The 23,937-nt window shown below is 44.3% G+C and overlaps 1 protein-coding gene across 1 annotated transcript in view; it reads left to right on the top strand.

The window, feature by feature from the left end:
- Fras1 (Fraser extracellular matrix complex subunit 1) overlaps positions 1-23,937 on the top strand; it is a 250,306-nt gene that overhangs the window by 76,425 nt on the left and 149,944 nt on the right. Inside the window, exons 18-19 of the mRNA XM_032916779.1 lie at positions 322-462; positions 4,167-4,310. Coding sequence (XP_032772670.1) covers positions 322-462; positions 4,167-4,310 — 285 coding nt within the window. The remainder of the gene's footprint in view (positions 1-321; positions 463-4,166; positions 4,311-23,937) is intronic.

The raw sequence follows: 23,937 nt of genomic DNA, 5'->3' as shown, positions 1-23,937 counted from the left end.
TCTCTTTACTTAGAGCAATCTGAGGAGCAGGCTAGTTTCCAGAGTGACAGCTATCCCAAGATAGGAAAACCGTTCATGCTTTCTGGTTCTCTATTGACATCCTTCAACTTGGGGAAGGAAATACGTGACTGTAATGGTTATCTGTCTGGGGGCGTTTGTGTTTGACCTCATAGGAACAGTGCGTTTAGGGAAAAGCGTGTACAGCGTGTCCTGGAAACCCAAGTGAACAGACAGCGTGTACTTTAATGGGGCTGAAAGAGGAAGACAACTATTGTCCTCACATGGGTCCGTCCTAATAAATTCCTCTACTCTCCTTTCCAGCTTGCCATCCATCCTGCCTCCTGTGTGAAGGGAAGAGCCCTCGAAACTGCACAGGCTGTGGGCCTGCCCACGTGCTGCTGGCTGGGCGCTGCCTCTCCCAGTGTCCAGAGACCCACTTTAACCAGGAAGGTACTTGTACAGGTGAGTGTGTGGCCAGCTGGGGCGAAGTTCCTGTTCTCACCTTTGCTCTTCGAAGTGTGACAAGACCGTTGATTAGAGGCACCGTCCTGCCAGTGATGGAACTGGGCTCGAAATCCGATTCTCACACTCAACGGTTTAAAGGTGCGGTGTGAAGAAAGAAGACAAGGGGCGTGATTCTTCCACAGAGGAAGCAGAGTTAGTGGGGAAATTATATATAGCTGTGCCTTGCAGACTATAATAGTTCAATACACTCGCTCTGTTGCTGGGTTTCTCTCATCTGGGAGACAATCACATCAATAGATATCTTCTCTCATAGGGTAAATAAAGCATTTACATGGTGTAAGATCCAGAATTTAGCTCAATATAACTGTTACTATGGCCCTGTTTAAAGTGAAGGTTGATTTTTTTTTTTTTGTAGTTGTTTCAGGAGTCTGTGTTCAGTGTACCAGATCTGAAAGTTCAGAATATGAAAGAAAAGTTGAGAGTAGAGTTCCCACAACTCAAAAACAGCCACTCTGTTAACAAAACGAAATGCTCCTTTGAGGTATCTTTTATCTCTGCTGTCCAGTAACTGAGAACGAATTAGAGTTGTGCCTTTTTATATCGTCTCCAAATATTGTCCTATGCAAGTCCCCATGTTCTGAGGAATCACAGTGAGCACTGTGTGTGTTTACACACTTCCCATGCCATTCTGCTCTGCACACTATGCTGCTTGGGCTTGCTGTGGTTTTTTACTTGTTTGTTCATTTTGTAATCCCCGTTACCTTTCAGGATTTGAGATATGCGACTGAGACAAATTCCATCCAAAGCCTTTTCCCTTTCTCTCAGTGATGTTCTTCTGCTCTGGTTACCTATTGCCACTTGAAATGAATGGCTCTAGACAGCACAAACTTAGTTGCTTACAAATACAAAGTTAGCTGCTTCTAAACAAAGAACAATACAAGGATAGATGGCTTGTCTAAGTTTCTGTAACATTTTGTTCAAGCCAACTAATGTTCTGTGAATGGCAGCATTCTAGAGAAAGTAGCAATTCTGTCAACAACCTGCTTAGCCCCTTGGCGTCTTCTGTAAGAACCTATTGTTTAGTTTCTAATCCAGGCATTAATCTCTCAGTCATCTTCAGCTACCTGCATCCTAATTTACCTGTAGGTGGGAGAATTTAACTACATCGTTAAGTTTTTCAGATAAAGTTTAATGAAAAATTAATTTTGATAATTATCTTTTGCAGTTCTTGGGATTGATAGGCTCAGCTTGGAAGGTTTTTCTTGGGATATTTTAGGCAGGCACACACGCACGCACACACACAATATTTCTCTCTCTCTCCATATATATATATATATATATATATATATATATATATATATATATATTCCCCAGAACCTTGTAGGTTCTTTTTAGAGCTCATGAAATATTCATGTCAGTATATATATTGACTTGGTGGTGGCTTGAGGACCCGCTTTGGTAGTGTGCCTCCAGGACAGGCACAAGATACAATTGTTGACAGCTCCCAGCCCTGCTTCCCTTGGTATCAGCAGGAAAAAAAAAATAGACAGAGAGAGAAATAAAGTCTTTAGTTCCTTATTTGACGTGTCTTCCCAATTTAAGAGCACCTCCACGTTCCATAACAGACATTTCTGAAATTACAAGTTCAGATTAGTAAAGCATTTTATTGGAATTGGCGAAATAGTAAAACTTAAGCACCCTATGGTGGTGCTGTTTATTACATCTGCAGGGTGGAAAAGACAAACACATTCTCTCAGAAGTCTATTTTTTGTTTCCAAAAATAGACATTTGAGGCGAGTTGATAGGGGAAAAACTTGTAAGGGAATCATAGCCCATGTTATTTCAGGAGTTATAAAATGTGTAGTAAACTTATAAATATTTTAAATGATCTTATTGAATGAGTCTTTTGCCTGTGCACTAAGTGTATGCCTATCGCCCAGAAGAGGGTATTGGATCCTCTGGGTCTAGAGTTACAGACAGCAATGAGCTGCCCGTGTGGATGCTGGGAATTGAACTCAGGACCCCTGGAAGAGAAGCCACTCTTAACCACTGAGCCATCTCTCCATCCCCATCAATATGTTTTTTTTTTAAATGAGCATGTATTAGATTCTTTTGGCCTAAACTATAAAGAGCAAATGTAGAGTTAATTTAAATATAGATGGCTGGATATAGATGTTATTTTTGTTCTGGAAATTTCTTCTTTTCCCCCAAATACCTTTTCATCTCAGGGCCCCTGGGGGCTTTACTTTAAAAGGCCCATCAACTCTGTAGGATGGCTGCTTGCTTTGTTCTCAGCCGGGCCTTTGAAGAAGTCCTCTAGCTTGAGAAGCCTTTATCCAGGCCCCAGTGGTTCCGTGTGTAAACTTTCTAAAGGAGAGTCTTCTTCAGAGTTCCTCATCTTCCCTGTCAGTAGATAGACGGCCCCACCAGAAGCAGGGCATGCGGGTTACTGCAGACATTCTCTAAAGCAGGCAGAGCTGGAGGGTGGAGTTGTCCTCGGAATGCTAGTGTATCCTGGCTGGTTCCCAGATGAAGTCTTAGGAATGCAGACTGATCTCGTCCCTCTAATCAGCAGTTTGTTTTCTTGCCCCAGCACCCTCTTTTTAAAATATCTTACCTCTCCCTGGCCTCTTGCCAGAAGGGAGAGGCGCTTGGCTTGAGTCAGAGGCTGCCCAGCCCAGCCGTGTTCCAAGAGGGAGTGTGTTGGTGTCAGCAAGCTCTATATAGCACCTGCCCTCCCCACCCTGTGCCTCACACCCCCACGAGCTCCCCCACTGGCATCCCAAACCCTCATCCCTCTCTTGACACCAGACAGGCTTAGCTCGCTTCTTCCTGGCTAGGAACACAAAGCTCTCCAGCCACATACTTTGGCAGCCCAGGCCAGTTGCAGCCAAGACCCGCCTGGGGAGAGGGTGTCCTCTCTGTCTGGATCTTTATTGTGTGTTCCTTACAGAGGCTCACCTGGCTTCTCACACTCCTGTACCTCTCTTTTATTTGGTGGTTTTTCTGAGGAGGACATAACTTGGCCCTAATTTTTGTCTAAGGCTTTGAACTTCAGATCGGGCTCCTGATAACCTCCAGAAGGGCGACTGTTTTTCTGTTCTTCTGTGTTTAATTAAGTATTGTTGATTAAACTGATAAAAGGGTTCCAAGATGAGTCCTGGAGGTAGAGGCTGGCTGGTAACGCACTCTGGTGGGGATGCTCACCCGCCATGTGCCATGTATGGTTCCCTGTTCGTCTGCCAGAAGTTTCTGAAAAGCAAAACTCCTCCTCTTCTCTTTGCTCTCTGCCTCTCCCTATCTTTGTTCTTTTCTGTCTGTTTCCGTCTGTCTTTCTCTCTCTCTGTCTCTCTGTCTGTCTCTCCTCCTCCTTCTCCCCCATCCCCTCCCCCCCCCTCTCAATTTGGAGTAGGATATACTTGTCAAGCTTGGCTTTGAACTTCCTACTCACATACATGGGGATGGCCTCTCTGGAATGGGTGAATGATGCCTCAGATTTTTACAACTCTACATTCTCTGTTATGTTTGTGGACAATATTCCCCTTTGATCCCAGAAATGCAGTCTCTGGGTCTGGTCTAGGCACATGGCAGGCTTGCTGAGGAGTCTTTAGCCGGTGACCAGAAGTGGGGTGCATGGAAGGACTCTTGTATTTGCATACTGAACTGCTGATTCTAGTCTCGGCTTCTGTCCCTCTCTACAGAGTGCCACCCATCATGCAGGCAGTGCCATGGGCCTCTGGAATCGGACTGTGTATCCTGCCACCCTCACCTTACTCTCTCCAGTGGGCGCTGTAAGGCCAGCTGCAAGGATGAGCAATTCCTGAACCTTGTCGGGTATTGTGCTGGTGAGTGGTACATCTTTCCGCTCTTAAGGAATTCTGGGGAAGCTCCCGGAGGCGTCATACCAGGCAAAAGGGTGCTGGTGCTAGTCCATTTGGCTCAACTGCAAACACTTTTTTTTTTTTCTAGTGGGTACTTGTCTCCTGTCTAGGAACTGATTTCACTACGTTCCATCAAACAGTTGGTAACTGGGGATTTGAATGTGACCATCTTTGCCTGTTTTTGTTTTCTGTTTGTTTGCTTGTTTTAAAATGAGATAGAGTCTCAGTTAGCCCAGTGTGTTCGTTACTTTTTTGTTGTTGTTCTTGTGATGAAATACAAAAGCAACTTAAGAAAGGAAAAGTATTTTGGCTCCCAGTTTGAGGGCACAGCCCTTCATAAACACTAAAGGATGGTACAGGAGTTTGACAGAACCCGTAGGTCACAAGGGTGTATCTTCCTTCTTTATTAAATATTCCTTGAACATATCCTCATAGACACGTCTAGAGGTGTGTTTCCATGGTGACTCAGTCAAATTGGTAATGAAGATTAATCTTCACACACGGTCTAGGATCAGCTTGCTTTATTACTGAGGACGGCCTTGATCTCCTGATCTTCCCGTTCCCACCTCCCAAAGGTGAGGATTACGGATGTGCACCACCACATGTAGCTTCAGATGCAAATTTAATAATGCTCTTATAAGTCCTGGGAGAAAATTAGAATCTCATATCAATGGAGAATGAAGTGATGATTATCAAGTCCTTTCATGTACATTTTAGGATAACAAAAATGCATTTTCAGAACATTTGTTCACCCCCTGCTCTTTGATGGGCCCTTCACCCAGGCACAGAATTTTAGGGAGATTAAGCTACAAGTAGAGAAGTTTTCTCAGGAGATGATTTTTTCCCTTTCCTCATTTTAGAATCCAAAAGGGGGGGGGGGAGGAAGGGAGGGACACAGGGAGAGACATAGGAAGGACTTGAAACATCAATAATGTTAGAATCATACATTGTCTGTGACCATCCACCTGGCCTTTCACATAACAATATCAAAATACCTATTTTTGAATCCACTAATGTCCAGCAGGCAAGACAACACCAGGACAGCACCAATAATTGTCACTTTGTTTAATTTTGGGACATAGTAAACCATCGTCTATGTTCTCAACATGTCTGGTTGGTACCAGTGTCTTGCCAGGGGCATATTTTCTTTTGTACACAATCCTAAGGTTAGATATGAGACTTTAGGTTCTATCATCTGAGAAGACGGAAAACTCCCAAGTGCAGGTTTCATTGGAATAATGAGGAATTCAGAGCGAAATCTGAGTCACAGAAACTGTGAGCTGCAGTTCAGCATTAAGGTTTGAGTCTAGTCAGTGGGCCGGCTGGAGAGTAGCTCGGTGGTAAGGCATGCATGAGAAACGATACTCCATCCAAACCCACAGAGAAATAAACAGCACCTCACATAGGACGCAGGGTATGGCTGGTACTTCCAATTACAGTCAGGGTTGTCTCAGGAGGGAGATAATCATCGGTGTCTCCTCCCAGAGCAATGTCTGTGGATGGCAGGTGTTGACTATCTCCCAAGGAAAGTCTGAGTTCAGCTGCTGAGCATACTTTAAGGTGTGTAAGCTGCTTCCATGAAAACTAAGCATTAGTCAACTTTGTGTGTAATTATAATACCAGATGCAGCTAACATGTAAAAATAGTTCCTTTAGCTCAGAATTTTGAAGGTTCAAGTCCCTATCACTAGCTTTAGCTTAGTCTGGTAAGGGCCCCCTTCTCTCAACTGTGTCATGTTGTGAAAGAAGCACGCCTGTATGAAAAAGCGTATGTTACAGAACAGGTAGTCAAACAGAGAGAGAGAAAGTTCGGTAGCCACCGGTGACCCAGTGAACTCTGGACAGGTTTCCAAAGCTTCTGTCACTTCCACCAGTATCATGACCCTGGGGACTGAACCCTTAAGATCTAAACCATACTGAGAATGGTAGCAAAACTATTAGTGGATGTCTACTGCGTGGCTATTATGAGGAAGTATTATGAGGAAGAGAGACATTTCAGGCCAATTAAGGGGATGAACAGAAGACACAGTTAACAAATGGTACAAAGAGATTTATGTGCTGAATACCTGTAGGCCATAAGGACTGTACGAGTCCAGTGGGGGCTGGAGAGGAAGCTCAAGATAGGAAGGCTTCACAGAGCGGGTGAAACCTAGTTTGCTTCCTGTGGATTAGCAAGGGTTGAGTTAGAGGAAGGGTATGTGGTTCTACAAGAAGGCAAACGTGGAAAGCAAAGAGTATGGGTCATATGTGGGGGAGGAGTCACCCAACAAGAGTGGAGAACATGGAGAACATGGCTGGCACTGAGGCACAACACATGAACAGGGTGGGGAATTTAGGTTGGAACCAGAATGTAGAAAGCCGGATGCTGCAGGTGAAAGTTGAGGCTGGATCTCGGGCCCTGTGAGAGTTTTGGGGAGATCTGTGTCGTGACGAAGGTTATATTATGTATGGTCTACAAGCGGGAGGTGATTGTCTAGGATGGAGAGGGACTAGCTTAGGGGGATATTAGAGGAAGGGTGTGCTCTGTACCTACTGTACCTATTACGGAAGATCTTTCATTCCAGTCTGTTGTCCGTGTGGATCCTAAAACTTTTATCCTATGACATATTTTATAAACAAATGTTTATATAAGGAGATTGGAGTGGTTTAATAATTAATGAGCTCTTTTCTATCCAAGGTCCAGAACACTCTTTGATAGTAAAATAAGATGATTAGGAACTGCATTAATTTTTTAAGGCCGATGGGAGCCATTAGAATGGAGAATCATAGGACTTTTCTCAATGACTTTGGAAGGCCCCAGTCTCACAAGAACAGGTCTCATGAGATTTTGTGTATTCATGATTTTAAATCAAGTAGCCATCACCCATTGTTCAGAAATCCTTATTGCACAGGGATTGGAATAAGCATATTTCAAATATGAAAGCAACAGAAAAAGTGTGTTAATGTAGAAGTTTACTTTGTCGCTAAATGTATGACTTTCTAAACGCCCCCCCCCCCACTACTCTGTTACATGTTCTTTTGCTTGCTCTTTCATTAAGTACTTAGCAGACCCATGTTCCTTGCCAGGCTGGCCCTGGTGCAGGCTTTGAGGATAGAGATGAAGATGTGTTGCTTGCATATGAGAGATGTAGCTTCGTGAAGGATGGAACGTTTGTTTCCCAAGGCTACCATAATAAAACACCAGACACTGGGAGACTTTAACTGCAGAAATGGATTTTCTCACTGCCATGGATGTTACAAGTACAAGATTAAGGTCTACCTAGGATGGGGCTCCTTGGAGATTCTCCTTGCTGTGAGATGCCTGACCTCTTGAGACCATCTTTTCTGGAGGATAGGGGACAGGGAGGTCTTACTCTGTAGCCCAGGCTGGCTTGGTTCCCTGCCTCAACCCCTCCAGGGCTGGGATTACAAGCATAGTCTGAAAGTTTTTAAGCAGGATGTATCATGGGTGCCTTTCTGTGAAGAGAAAGATTATAGAAAATGGCTTAGAAAAAGTTGATGTGAAGGCAGAAAGACCAGTATTGTATAACTGCAGGAACCCAAATGAGCTCTCAAGCCAAGGGTGAAGGGGAAGGAAGGGCCTTGGGCTCATGGGATGTAGATGATACCTTAGACTGGTCTATGGCTGTTTGCTATTAGTCAGTAAAAAATGATCCAAGAGGAGCAGTTTCATATGGTTTAGTTTAGTAGAGCAACAGAAATGGTTGTTCTCTTGTCATTGTGGTGAGAGAGTGAGAGATTCACATGGTGTCTAGATTTTCAGATTATGGATGTAAGGCCAGGACAGGAGTCATTGTAAGAGGCATTGAAGACGACGCTTGCATGTAGACAGGTTAGACTTTGGGTGATAGTTGGACATTAGGGTTACTGACCCAGAAGAGGCTAGCAGGATATGTAAATAGCGACCAGATCATTTCCTGCTTACTATTATCCTGAACTGAAGGCCCTAGGATTTAATTTTCTTCACATTGAAATGATGCTTTAGTTCCTACAAAATGTTATGAAATTTTTCAGGTGCTTTGATCTGAAGGCAGGAGGGTGGTAAGGAGCCACGTGTTGTCACACCAAACAGGCTGACACACACTCGTACCATACACAGTGTCTTTGGAAGTGTCCTTGGGGGCTCCAAAGAGAAGAACCCTCTCTGCCCTCTCTGGTATGTGAGCACCTTCCAGAGGGCCAGGATTTACTTCTGGGATTTATCCTCTATCTGAGCTGTGCCCGAGATCATCACCCAAGACCTCTTAATTGCACTTAGCTGTTCAAAAAGAAAATTCCACTTAATCTATCACACAGACAAGAATAAACACATCCCGGGAACAGGTCCAATCACCTCACTGTGTTCTCCCTTATGGAGATATCATGTGTGGGGGATTTCCCCCTCCCAGCCTGTCAAAGCAAATAGATAGCTGGAAGATTTAGGTCAGGGCTGAAGATTTTCAGCAAAGACGAATGGAGTGGGCTGAGAAGCAGGAGTCCATCAACCTCTTAGAGGCGTGGTGATGCAATGGAAAAACCAAGGGTTGCTTTATAGATTCCCCCCCCCCACACACATATCTCAACATTATCAAAAATTTCCAAAGCCTGAGGTGCTTTCTCTATCTGTCTCTCTTGGCTAAGAGCTTTCTCTTGTTCACAGAAGAAGGTGAAGTGAAGAAGAAAGAGCAGATAAACCGTCAGGGGGAAGTAGCACAGTGTAGATGCATTGTAAAAAAATTTGCCCTGGGCTTTGTGAGTGTCGGACAGGATGGCCGTGCTCGCCCTTCAAATCTTATGGGTAAAGATGAGAAAACAGACATTCTGGTGCAAGGACAGGTCGCTGGCTAGCTCGGATGGTGGATTTCTGGGGAGTAAGAACTTGATCGATGCTTAGGCGCAATGTGTTAAATGCTGGTTCACACCCTCCAGTCGGCCTCAAGCAAAGACTCTTGGCCAAAAATTTGGAAAATCAAATATAGTTCTTATGGGCGTTTGTTTGTTTGTTTGGTCTTTTGGTTTTGGTTGTTTTTCGTTGTTGTTGTTGTTGTTGTTGTTTGTTTTGTTTTTAGCTTGGAATTTGGGTTAAGTAAAACTAAGCAACTTTCATTGTTGCAGTAGTTTTAGAAGCTCACAGAGATATCATTATGAAAACGCCGACCAGGTGACATTTTCTGGCCATCTGATTGAGTACTCATTCCCTCCTCTTATAGAGGTTGCCAGTGGTTTCCAGAACTTTCTTGGGGAAGCTCTCAGCTGATAGCTGGTGTTGTTATTTTAAGCAATTCATTGTCAACTAGTAAAATAGAATGAGACTATTGACCTGTGCATAGATTTCAGACTGAGTCTGTGTGAACTCCCCTTCTCTCCTCTCACCTCCTTTTCACCTCCTTCCTTCCTTTCTTCTTCCTTCTTTCTCCCTCCCTCCCTCCTTCCCTCTCTTCCTTCCCTCTGTCCTTTTCCTGTGGCTAGATAGCAGAATCGACACAACAAATGGGCCCTGTCACCACTTCCCTTTTAAAGAGTGCTGCTGTTAAGCTGTGAATATCTTTCTCTCAAATCATTAGTACAGTCCATACCTTCTCAACCCTGTTTTTTTCTCCTCTATTTCTCTCCATTTATTGCTAACATTTCTGGACGTCGAGCCCATGTTCTTGGTGATAATGTAGGCATGCCCAGATCTGCATTCTGGAAGAGGCTGATATGGCCACAGCACCGAGGACTATTTGGAGGTTTGAGTTGGGAAGGAGGCCTGAAGGGGCCCCATGCTCCCACACTCAGACACAGACAGGAGTGGGGCGGTGTCCTTTTGCAGAAGCTTCAGTCACAGGGAGGTGAGCTGGTCCTGAGCAGGAAAGGCAGAGGCTTTAAATACATAGAGGGTCAGTGTTTGTTGCCTTACTTCAATCATCAAAATCCTACCCATGATTCCTCAGTGCCTGGCTCAGTCTTTTCCTCCCAGAATGAGCCTCTCCCCGGCATCTTCCACGTTCTAATTTGCCTGTGTGCAGATCATTTCCCGCATTTGCTTGGTATTGCTTAACTCCCACTCTCTGCAGATGATCTGCATGGGCATCTGATGAGAGGTGACGCTGCCGAGGATGCCCGTGAGAAACCCTGGCCTGATCGCTTCTGACGCTTTCTTGCCATTTAGCTTTCATGCGATCTTCGAGGGAGGTGGTAATTCAATCCTTGTCTTGCATATAAACAGACTGAGCTGCAAGAGACCTAAATAAGACTGAACAAGAATGATAGCACTAAGAGCTGAGTCTGGAGACTGGGATTCCATAATCACGTTGTCATGTGTTAAACTCCACAGTGCTGAGTATAGCCCAGCACACACATTAGGGACTTAGGAGCAGGTCTTATTGCTGCTGTTTTCTGTCTTAGTTTGTTGTGTGTGTGTGTGTGTGTGTGTGTGTGTGTGTGTGTGTGTGTGTGCGTGTGTGTGTGTGTAGTGTTTGAGTGTGCACAATGCAAATATGCACATATGTCTATGTGTATAGAGGCTAGAGGCTAGTCTCAAGTTTTGTCTTTGAGACAGAGCATCTCACTGACCAGAACATCATCAATTAGGGTAGACAACTAAAGAGTGACTTCCGGGAATCTTTCTGTCTCTCCCTCTCCAGGATTGGTTAGACGTGCATACTATACCATGCCTGGTCCTTAACATGGCTTCTAGGGGTTGATCTCAGATCCGTATGTGTGAAATGAATATATCACTGACAGAGCATCTCCCCAGCCCCCTATCTCATAGCTTGTGCATCTACACGTGTGCAGTATTTGTCTGCATCGGCATCCACTTGTGTGCATGTGTGTTGATATGCACATGAGCCTGTGGAGGCCAGAGGTTGAAGTCAGATGTCTTTCTCAATCTCCCTTTACCACACTTTTGAAGCAGGGTCTCTCCCTGGATCTTGGACGAAGTGATTCAGCTAGATAGGCTGGCCACTTTTTCTGCGTCCCACTATCTGCCCCCTTAGCACGAGGATTATAAGGGCATGCCACCGTGCAGGGCGTTTTTTAAATAAGGGACATAACAATAAAGCTCTGATCCTCTTGCTTGGAAAGCAAGCACCTTCCAGAATGAGCCACCTCCCAGTTTCCAGCTAGTGGATCAAATGATGGACTGGCAAGGGTGCCTATGATGATGAGGGATCTTAGAGAGGCACTCTCAAACACCCTGAGCTGTTGTGAATCCCGGGGGAGCTGATTACACTCCCTTGGGTGCCCTGCTCCTGCTGTATGGTGTGTCCCATCTAACTGAGTCAGTGGTGAAGAAAAACACTAACCCATGCTAAGATTTTATAATCTATATCAATCCACACCGGCCTTAATCTTTTAAAATGTATAAGCACTTGGATGGTTTTTACGGTGGTAGCCACTGGAGTGTTTTGTCTTAGGTAGCACATACATTTCCATGTGTTGACACTATTAAAATGATCTGTTTAATTGTCACTTTTAGTGGTTAAATGCCATTCAATGATGCTGGCTATTTTTCTGCTGTGGTAGCAGCTGAAAAGCAGGAGACGATTTACCTAGCAGGTTTAAATGAGTTGCAAGGCTACAACTGTGACTAAATATACTTTTGTCGCTAGTAGTAGCCATGATTTATGAATTTATAACTTTATAAGTATTTTATCGTCTCGCTGGGTCAATGTATAAAATCTTACTGCAGAGTTGTAATGACTAGAACATTCCAGTTGATTTGGATTTGGAAATAAAAGCATTGTGCACTGTCGGTTTGACTGGCTTGTGCTTGAGACATGCTGGGTTAGGCCTGGACTCAGGCTCGAGGGTCTAGTCCCGCCCCTTCCTGTTCTACATGGATGGGCTCGAGGAGCTTTTCTCTTAGCCTAATCCATATTCTCATCTGCTTGGCTTGCCTTTTCTTTTCATCTGGTCCTGCTCTTCTATCTCTGTATATTTTCAATTTCCTTGTGCCTTCTGGTTTTTTTTTTAACACCCGCTTCTTTATTTCTCTTATCTCCTTCTTTTGCAATGCCCTTTCTTTTCTTATTTCTCATCATGCCACCCGATCTCCTGTTGCTTGAACTATGAATTGTATATCCAATCTCTTTCTGGAACTTTCAGTGATTGTCTCCCTCCCCGTTCTCTCAATTCGTGCTTTTATTCAAGAGACCACAGGGTCTGCGGATCGATGATTGAACACTTCAAGGTTTCTCCCGTCTTTCATCCTTTCCACAAGAAGGACGTTCTCTGTGCTTAAATTGAGGACTTCCAAGTTAAAGAAGGAAAGAAAGAAAAAGAAAATAGAAAAGGAGAAAAAAAAAAAGAACTTGGACTGCAATATCCCTTCACCTTTGACCTAAACAATTCCCTACCCAGCTGTAATAAGGACAGAAGGACCTTAAAGTGCCAATCACAGATTTTTACTGAGGCCATTGTTGCTGCTGCCCAGGAAGGACAGGCCCCAAATGCAGACAGGGCTTTTGTGGCTCTGTGCTCACAGGATACAGCTGAACTTAGGAGTGGTTACATCCTCAGTACTAAAGGCAGCAGTGTCCTCTGACTGCACTGGCCCGATTTTCCCCCACGCTTGAAAATCTCTTTGGCTGACTTGCAACGAGCAGAAGAACTGATTTTTTCCAACTATCATTATCTCCAGCATGGCTGTTGGTTGTGCTTGGGCCTGCTACATCAAAAGGTTTTAGAATTACTCATCATTTATGTCATCATAGGCATTGTACAGGGCTGGGTATGTGGTTAGTGATGTCTCCATTTCATAAGCCACAGGACTGGGATCACCCAACTTCACAGCAGGCTTTGTACCCAAGGAGACGGGCTTCTGAGGGCCCAGTGTGGCCTTAACACACAACCTGCTCTGCCCTTCTTGGCAGTTGCTTAAGCTACCTCCTTTCGATGTTCTTGAGACTTTGCCCACACAACCTCCCACTCCTGTATACATCTTCTTCCAGTCAAATCTCCTCGGCATGAAAACCCAGCCACAACTCCACTCTCCCTTTTATGTGGAGGAATAACAACATCCGATAAAACGCAGACCCCATATTTTCTCTCAGATATCTCTGTATTTTCTATTTCCATCCTTTTACTTCCTTTCTGCCACCCACCCCTCCTGAGCTGACTGCTCCAGCCATTTATTTCCCCCTCCCTTTTCAAACAACCTCTTCTGAGCTCCCCTTGAACCTTGACTCCCTCCACCGCTCCTTTACTGTATTCTTGTCTTTACAGCATTGTCCCCCTCCCCCTCCCCCTCCCTCTCTCACTCTCTCCCTCCCCTTCTCCCTCCACTTCCCCTCACCCTCCCCTCAACCCCTCTCCCCCTCCCTCCCTCCTCCTCCTCTTCTCTCTCCCCCTCCCTCCTTGGATTCTTTTCCAAGTATGAAGACTCTCACTCCCCTCCACCCTGTAGACTGAAGAAGCTCTAAGGAAATGCACTCTTCATACCACACCCACAATCTATTTTTCTTTCTCCTCATGACAGTTTTGTTTAACCTTGACTCATTTTGTAATCAGCACAATTGAGATCCATTGAGTGATGCCCATTCCCAACTCATTTGCTGTGGGCCTAGACCACGTTTCCTTTTCTCCCTTCCTTTTGCAAATCCATAAGCTTACTTCTCCTACATGGTAGCCGCATACACATCTATAGGATCTTTTCCCTCTTCTTCCCAAGGTGAGAGTAAATCAGTAAAGATCACCTTTGCCTTATGAAATAATCCAAGACCAAAATGTTATGATGGTTCCATTGCCTCCCGCCTTGATGTCCTTCTCCTGATCTCCAAGGCCTGTGTTCTCCTTAGATCCCTGTGTGTGTTGAGACTCCATCTGTATTTATTGTGTATTGTCTCCATTCCACAATTCTCCCTCCTTTGAAGGCAATCTGTTGTATTCTGTCCTTTGTCATTTTTTTTTTTTTTAACTTGGGCATCATTCTTAGTTATTCCCTTTTTCGGTTTCAGCAAACATCCCCTCCCCCTCCCAAGGTGTATGGCCTGCATAAAAAGGGCTTCCCCTTCCACTGGTGTAGGATATTCTCTGAGGCCAGTCCATACATAGTCCTTAGTGGCTTAGTCCCCCTGGTTTTCTGCATGCCCTTCAAAAGTTCTTTCTCTGAAAGCAAACTATTCTCAGTTCCTGCTGGCATTCTGTCTAATGTCTCTGTATTTTCTACTTCCCTCGGCCTGTGCCATCCATCTTGTCTGGTAAGTTGGGCCACACTCATCATCCTGTGTTGAAGGCATCTCCAGGGAATATCCATTTGTTCTAGGCATCACGTTCTGCTTCCTCAATGAGTACATACCATGTGTGTTTTCCTGGTGATCAGGATGATTTTGCCATTTGCCTACAAGCATAAAAGTCAACAGAAGAGAGTCATCCTCTCTGTTTGGCATCTGGGTTCTAAGCTTCTGGCTATTATAAAAATGCAACGTGTCTTTTTTTATTGTTATCTTTTTGGATTCAGAGTGCCAAAGATAAATGAGGAGACCAGGCAGTACCATCATAGGCCAGCTCCCCAAGGTGTCCTGCATATAAACAGGTGCTCTGCCCTTTCTGCTGAAACCAAAATCTCTGTCTAATGACTCTGAACTATGGCTCATCATCCTGTGTTGAGCACATCTCTGGTTACTTTATCTAACCCAACAGAAGAGAGCCTCTGTTTCTTCAAATGCAAAAAGTTGGAGTTTAATCCAAGATTGGGCCCTTGTGCAAGGAGCTGCCCTCCCTTCCCAATAGTAAGTTGGTCAACACTGGGTAGAAACCACTGTCCTGTCAACTTAAGGTCAGTCTGTCTTGGTAGGGAAGTTCTATTTGATTGTTTTTTCCATTGGTTGGGCTTTGTTTTATGGCTTTTGCACTAATTAGACTCTCTGAGGGGGAAAAAAAGGACATGATTTTAAACACCTTTGGGAGGGCTAAGCCCAAAGTAATAATAAAAGGCAGAGGAATGGGCTTCTGTCTCTCCTGCCAGTCAGAGGTTGTTTTAATGTCTTTTGTGCTGGTTTCACAAGTTGACCTCTGAGCTCCTCACGGTGGAATCAGAGTTCAAATCCTATCCTCTTCCTTTGGTTTTTCATAAATTTGTGCAACACATTTCTGTCATTCTTAAGTCTCCTGCCCTCACTCTCCTCTCTCAGACTCTCCTCTTCCTGCTCAGCCTCCTTCTCAAGGCCTCTCTGAGCTCATGTCTTTTAATGTGTGACCCACTGGATTCAATTAGTGTTCCTCCCTCAGCCTGAGTAGGAGGTTATGTGGTAGAGCAAACACATGTATCAGTGACTCCACCATGGAGGAATGACACCCGCTCCCTCCCCCAACAACCTTTAAGTACCCGTAGTCCTCCAGGAAGGGGTGAAGCCTCATGGACCCCACATGCATGATGAACTGGTGAGGGGCACAGGCTTGTGCCAAATTTGTTCCGATAACAACAGCTGCACCAAGTTCATGAATGCAGCTCCATTCATGAACTGTCATGAAGATGTCTATCTCTTGTGCACCTTTCTGTCCTCTGGTCCCTGACGGTCTTTCCACTTCCTCTTCCACATGCTCAGCAAGTGTTGAAGGGGGCGATGTGTTTATTCTACTTAGGGCCACACGCTCCACTATCCATTGTCTCAGTACTTTCAGTTACGAAGTTTCAGCATCCATCACCCCTCCCTACAGTAAGAAGCATCCCTGTTTGGGCACAGCACACATCCAGGGATTTATCAGGGTATTTTGAAGGCAGTTGAAGAAGACCATTTAGCAAAATCATCCTTGTAGTCTCTGCTCTCCAGCACATGTTCTTAACCGGGTTTACAGTAGTGAATCCTACACTTATAAAAGACCTGGAGTTCATACATGACATCATCTCTCCTTGTATCTGGTAGAGAACAGTTACAAGTGTTGATTACTTTAACGACTTCCAAATGCCTTGACAGTGGTTACATTAAGAACCTAATCAACCGGTGGGATAATATTAAAAATCTCCCTGTATGTCTAAATTTATCCTTATAGATCATTACTTATCAGCTAAAAGAGTCACTTCCCCATGAAATTGACATGTAGACCGTTTCTTTAATAGCAGACGTTGTCTTGAACATCTTCGGGCTTTCTGGTCTTTGTTCCAATGATGAGACATAAGTCATTTCCCCAGTGACTGCCGCCATCCATCATGAACGTGGGTAATCCTCACTGACCCTCGAAGCAGAGACTCTGATTTGGAGAAGACATCACACAGCGATGACCGCGTGAAATTTCCTCACAGCTGCAGGGCGACATATTGGAGGATGCTGCAGCTGCTGAGTTCAAATATTAATTTCTGATTTGTTTAAATTTTGAGCATGTCTACATGCTGTGTCTATTTAGAAAACAAATAGAGTCTTCTAGTGCTTAAAACAAGAAATGTATTTATTTTTATCTGGAGCTAGTTCTCGGTCTCCCGACTTCCCTGTAATATTTTCATTAATTTGCTTGCTCGGAGTGTGAATTCCTGTGTATTGACAAGGTGGTATGTATACAAACAACTGGAATCCCATCTGCCTGCTCGCACCACACAGGTGTGCATCATACCCCAGCGATCTGAAGCGGGCTGAGCACGAATGCATCTCCCGGCTCACTCTCCTCCTTGTCAGCCTTAATGAATGTTATATTTAAAGACCCTGCACTGTAATTGCAGTAGTGACAAGGAAGAATTCACTTGCTGAGTGGCAGTGGGAAGAACCTGAAAGACAGCTTCCGGCAATAGGCACTGTTTAAGCAATCCGTGTGTGCACACATCACTTAGGCATATTTGAGGTCAGCCTCCTAGTTCTTGATTGTCGGCAGGAAGATGGGTTCTGGGTGCCTTCCTGCCTAGACAGAGCTTTAGGATAGGATGCTAATCCTCACCAAGGCTGTCAGACTGGTCGGTTGGAAATTCAGGTCCCTATTTTAGTAACCACCATACCCAGTAAAGACTGAGAGGCAGCCCTGAAGCTTCCACTGTGTGTCCTGAGGAACTGCCTTAGATATGTCACGAATACAGGTGGAAAGGTAGGATGTATTCCTACAGTCTGTGTACAGCAAGAGTCACTGTTTGTCAGATGGTTACTACCTACCAAGGAGAATCTCCTCCAAATCAGATCAGTTCTTAGAATGTATGGGATGGAAAACAGGAAGTGACCAGTGTCGCAGCAGTTTATACAGTCATCTCCTGCAGGCCACTCATGCATGCTCTCTCTCTCTCTCTCTCTCTCTCTCTCTCTCTCTCTCTCACACACACACACACACACACACACACACACACACACACACACACGCTTTACTTTTACGCTTTGCACCACACACACACAGCACACCCAAATAGCATCCTTTTCCAACTAGGATGAAGAAGATTTTTGAAAAATAGGGGTACACTCCTCCTCCAAAACCTTTTCAGGGGCCTCTGGGTTCTCCAAACTCTCCTGGCATTTCCAGATTTTTATTGCATTTAAAGTATAGTTTCTATTTTATCTTAGTTTTCCCAGATAGTGTTCTTCTGTCCTTATGAAACCCACTATTTACACAAGCTTTGGTGTAGGTCAGCAGGCAACACAAGCAGGTCTAAGGCACACGGAGGTTTTGCTCTTTCCAGGTTTCATTCTGTCGATCCCTGATCTTCCTGCTATGAACAGCAGAGCACATGCACTAATTTAACTTGGAAAGAACAGAGCGTTTAAGGCATTTCCTTCAGAAATGTCCCTAGAGGCAGAGGTCTCCATATATTCTGAATGAAGAACATCGTCATAGCTTTATTCTGAGCCACACACGGAGTGGAGTTCATGCAGCTAACTGGCAGCGTGTGGTGTGGTTGTGATCCTTTTTGGCATAGCTGCTGTTTCCTTTCTTGGCTCTCCTGGAGCCAAGAGGTGAAAGAGGATCACATGTACTTACATGTGTGTGCCCATGGGCGGGTGCGTCACAACACGCACAATGAGGTCAGAAAACAATCTGCGGGACTCAGTTCTCTCCTTCTACCAAGTAGGTCCCCTGACTTGAAGAGTGGTCAGGCTTAGTAGCAAACATCTCCATCCACTGACCATCACACTGTCCTTTCTAGTATTTTTGTTCAACAATCCTTTTTAATCCAGAGACCACATAGAAATTACCTGATCCATATAATCAAAAAGCGCCAAACTGACCTAGGTATCCATTTTAAAGGGGTTGTGAGGGACTAATATTTTTCAAAGTGACACTTCTGGTCATACATCAGACACATTCTTCCTTCTCAAGGTACACCTCAACACTGCCACTCACTGTCATGAGATTCCTTGTGCTTGGGTTAGAGCTCTGTCTCAGGTAGGTTTGCACACTGGAAGACAGCAGATTCTATCGCTAATGGTCGTGAGCTGCCGTATGGGTGCTGGGAACTGAACTCAGCCTGTGCTCTTAACCACTGAGCCATCGCTCCAGTCTCTGGGAGCTCCCTGGGGTCTAGGTTAGTTGACTACTGGTCCTCCTATGGGGTTGTCCTCCCCTTCATCTTCTTTAATCCTTCCCCTAACTCAACCACCAGGTGCCTGACTTCAGTACAATGGTTGGGTGTAAGTATCTGTGACTGTCTCAGTCAGCTGATGGTAGAGCTTCTCAGAGGACAGCCATGATAGAGTCCTGTCTTCAGTCTCTTCTCCATTTTTTTTCTCTGCGGTTCTTTTAGACAGGAGCAGTCCAGTTAATGTATGCTGCCAGGTTGGTGGCTCAGTGTCTGAGAGATCACAGGGATCCCAGTTAATTGAGACTCCTGGTCTTCCTATGAGGTTGCCCCCCTAATTCAACCACAGTGGACCCTGATTTCAGTCCATTGGTTGGGTGTAAGTATCTGCATCTGTCTCAGCCAGCTGCTTGTTTGGGTCTCTCAGAGGACAGCCATGCTAGGCTCCTGTCTGTAAGCACAGCAGAGCATCAGTAATAGTGTCAGGCCTTGAAGTCTCCCCTTGAGATAGATCCCAAGTTGGGTCTGTGACTAGACCTCCTTTACCTCAGTCTCTTCTCTATTTTTGTCCCTGCGGTCTTTTAGGAACAATTCTAGGTCAGAGTTTTTGAAGGACACTTCAGACATAGCCTTCCTTAAGGCAAGAGGCAGGACCCAGTTCTGCTCAGCCTGCTTCCTGGGAGGGGAATCAGTTCAAAGCAAATGGTCTTTCCACTCCTTCTCCTCAGAGTTGGATGCTTCTCTAGCCTGGGGGTAGAAGATGGAGAGGCTATGGATTGTATGGATAGAGGAAAGACAGGCTTTGTTGGTTCAAATGCATGGTCATGCCTGGATTGCTGGCCTTTCCCTGCATCCTTTATCTTTCCCTGATGCCTTGGCCTTACAGATTTGGAATCTTTGGAGGTGAGGTTTTGCTGACTTCCCGGGGAGAGCTTGTGAATGGGGGTGGCGGCCAACGGTAAGGAGAGAACATGTGAGTTGATGCTCCCATTATTGCTTTCTTATCTACATTAACTACTTGGACATAACCATATACTCAGAGTCATTAACTGTGCCAAATACTCTCAGAATACTGTAGCCACTTAAATGTTTTTGTTGTTTGAAAATAAAAATATTTTTTCAAATGTTCAACTTCACCTATAAGTATAAAATAATAAAGTAAAATATAGTAAGACAAGTTTTTACCAACCTGATTAACCAAGGTTTTTTGTTGTGTGTGTGTAAAATATAATATATGTATAATATATGTATATATTTGTAGTACTGGCAATGTTATGACAAAACAGACTCAAATGTCTTACAGAAACACAGAATGATATGAACTTTCTAGAAAAGAATTTGTGAGGCACTATTTTTCATGTCTGCAATGGTAAAGTTGTGTGTTCATCTGCGTCTGTCTGGCTCGAGTGAGCCCAGGAATGAAGTGCTCCACCTCAGTTTCCCCATTTATCAGGAGGACAGAATGGGATGGTGCCGTCTGCCTTCTCAGAAGGGTTTGTATTGTTGCAGTTGAGACACTACCTAATGTGTGTTCGAGGCCACATATCTAAGCTGTAATGATATTAGTTAGGCCTATTAATGCTGTCCTTTGAAAATGATCAGGACTGCAGACAGAGACTTATGTACAAAGCTTCCCATTGTAGCCTGAAGTAGAAAAGTGGAGACAGAATGTCCACTCCATAATAAAAATGACTTTTTCTGTTCCTTCCTTCACTTAAAGCTGTGATGTTATGTCATCCTTCAAAACAGTGTTGACAGAATGCCCCCAATGGCGTGTAGAAATGGTGTCGGGGCTGAGCAGAAAGTGCTATGTGCTCACATTTCATATAATCTCATCCGTGTAAAAATCTACATGTGAAGGGCTGTGTAGAAAAAGCGTAAAAGAGAAAAAAAAATGTCAACATTGGCAGCCATGAACTCTGAGAACCATTCCTAAGGTGGTTTGGTCTTTTGATTATGCTTTGAAAAATTGTTTTTTATATCTTATTCCATAGAATGCTTTGCTGTGAGAGAAATAAAATCCCCAAAGCTCTTTCGAACACGTCAGAGACCCTCTTCTGTGTAGATGACTGCAGCTTTCAGGCTGGACCCTCAAGCTTGCTCACAGGTGGTGCCCGGTGGGACTGGCCACTTGTAGCCTGTCATCCTGAGCTCTGTCTCTGCCCTAGGGTCCTATACTTCTCTGGATGGAAGTTAGAACACGCATATTGATCCTTGGGCCCTTGTTGCTCTGGCATCTGGCTTCCTTCCTGGGTCATCTGTCATTCTGAAGTCTCCCAAGGAATTATTCCCAGAAAGATTTTGACTTCAAGCCTCTGGAAAAAAGAAAGCTGTTTCCTAGATTTTAGAAATTTATTATTCTTTTTTTCCCTTGGTTTAATAAAAACCAGTCAACCAACTGTGATTCACAGCAGGATTCTACCACATATTTATTTAAGTGGTGTTTTGTTGGTGCTAGTGTTTGACAGGAGCAGGAAGGAAGGTTGGGGTGAAGGAACTAATATAGGAACTCCCTCAGATGTGGTTCTGGAATCAAGTTCTCCATAGGACTGGGTATTCAGTGTGACTTTATGAACAATAGAATAAATATAGGCAGTGAACAAAAAGAGTCTGAAAGTCCAACTTTTCAAACTGAAATAGTTAGGATCTCCTGTGTAAGCAGAGCTATAATCTAACTTGGATGAATGTGACACTCTGGGCAACTCATGGTTGACTTTTATATTTTCAGATGTCATTTATTGATTTCTTCTCTGCCTCTGGGTATTCACTCTATCATGCCATGTGATCTGTCATGGGATTGATGGATGCCTTCTTACGGCTGCTTTAACAAGGAGCTATGGAAGGAAGCAGAGGCCCTGAGTGATTGCAGCCAGCACTCTTGAACCCTTTCCACTGGCTTCTGGTGTCTGTGTGCACAAAGCCGGCCATGTTTGGTTTGAGGCTTCTACAGACTTGGTTGAGAGGATAGAAGTTATCAAAGGTTGTATTAGTTACTCTTTATGGTGATCAAATGCCCAAAAGAAGCAACTTAAGGGAGGAAGGTTTTATTTTGAACTGTAGCTTTCTCTGACTTCATAACAGAGAAAAGAATGGTCGGGAAAGCTCTGTGGGGGAAGGTATAGCAATAAAAATGTGAGGTATCAGATAACATGATGTCTCTGAGCAGGGGCCAAAGAAAGATATATGTCGGTACTCAGCTAACTCCCCCCTTTTTACTGAGATCATGATTTCAGCTCATTTGCATAGCATCACCCACATTCAACATGAGTCTTCTCTCTGCATTTAAACTTCTCTAGAAATACCCCCGCCCCTGCAGTTCTGGGGTTCCAACCCCTTTTAGGATTGTATGACCCTTTCATAGGGGTCACCCAAAACCTTTGGAAAACACTGATTCATAATAGTAGCAAAGTTAGAATTATGAAATATCAATAAATCTTATGTCTGGTGGTCACCACCACAACAAAAAAATTGTCTTACAGGGTTAAGGGTTTAAGAAGGTTGAGAACCACTGCCCTCTGACCATCCCAGAGGTATGGCAATCAAGATTAGCCATCTCAAGGGTTGTGATGAATTCCTATGTTTACCTGTCCATTGGAGGCATAGAAAGAGGACCCAACCAATGTAAGGAGTGGGATAAACTGTGCTGAGAGGAGAGAGAGAGTGCTTCAAGGAGTCAAGCTGGTCAGAAGTATTCGTGTTGTGGGATTTCTGATAGGATAAGGAAGAACCCAGTCAATTTTGTTACTCGAAGCCCTTCAAGAGACCTTTTCAAGACAAAGAATTGTGGAGGCTGAAACACAATACATCGAGGTAAGGTGTTAGGAAGGGAAGGAAACAGTGCTGTGTTAGTTACTTTTTTTCTCTGATCACAGGTGCAAGTCAAGGGAGAAAGGGTTTTACTTTGGCTTGCAGTTTTAGGGACACCATTCATCACGGTGGAGAAAACAACATAGTAGGTAGTAGGCGAGGGTGGAGGCTTGCTCACATCAGGGTAATCAGATTAAAGGAGGCTAAAGCCAGACTTAAATGCAACCTTAGACCTACTTCTCCCAAGCCCGGCAAACTACTTCCTCCAGCTATGTCCTGCTTCCTGAAGGTTCCACAACCCCCAAAGTATCATTATCAACTGAGTGTTAAATACAGGCACCTGTGAAGGCCATTTTGCAATCAAGGCAGTAACAGGTGGTTAGGGAAACTCAGGGAGCCACAGTGTTTGTACAAAATCCTCTGAGGGCTGGATGTGGCATGTAGCTGTTTAGTTGGGTCAAGGATAGAGTGAAGGGATCAGGGAGAACACCAGGGACTCTTTCAGAATGTCAGTGAGGAATCCTGTGAGGTAGAAAGTAAGAATTGAGAAAATGTTCACAGCTGAAGGAAACGCATGGAGGGTATAGTACATGTGGACTGAGTGAAGTCGACCACAACACTTGGGCATGGTTTGGTGGTTTCTTGGAAGGAATAGAGAGAGTTTCAGGGTGGCTGTTGAAAGAGCAAAGAGAACTGTTCACAGCCCAGCCCCAGCTGGATAACGTAACACGCATGGTGTCTATCATGCAAACAGTTTGCAAAATCCCCAAGATCAGACATCCACAAATACCTTTTTATTCTACCCTTAGACTACTCCAGAGACCTGCTTACTTTCTCTTCAAAGTGCCACCACGGTGATTGTTCTCTTTCATGACTCTGATTGAGAAGGCATCAGTCAGCTGTAACTCTTTTCCCAATGGAACACCCACAAATCTTATCCACGCATGCCCAGACCCAGGGTATTCTGCCCACGCTTGTCAGGAGGAGTACAAGCTCATGGCACGAAATCCTTTATTGGGTAGTGAATGTCTCCTGGCCCTCTATCTTCAGAGAACGCTACCTTCATTTACCTATATTTTCTGAGGCATTTCAACTTCTTCAGGGGTAGGGTTACGCGCCTACCCTGTGAGGAATGTGCTTGGCATTATGTGAGTCATACACAGCAAAGAGGGTCAGGAAACAGCAGTCTTCTCTTATTTTATTTTATTTTATTTTCTGGTGTTTGTGTTGTTTTCTTTTTTGCTTTGTTTTCTGTTTGTTTTTTACTTGTTTATTTGTTCTGTTTTTGTTTTCGAGACAGAGTTTCTGTGTGTAGCTTTGGCTGTGCTATAATTCGCTCTGTAGACCAGGCTGCTGGTCTCCAACTCGCAGAGATCTGCCTACCTCTGCCTCCCAA

Source organism: Rattus rattus, chromosome 11, assembly GCF_011064425.1.
Source record: "Rattus rattus isolate New Zealand chromosome 11, Rrattus_CSIRO_v1, whole genome shotgun sequence".
NCBI classification, from domain to species: domain Eukaryota; kingdom Metazoa; phylum Chordata; class Mammalia; order Rodentia; family Muridae; genus Rattus; species Rattus rattus.
The sequence above is the reverse complement of the archived record's forward strand: the minus strand, read 5'-3'. Positions and strand labels throughout refer to the sequence as shown.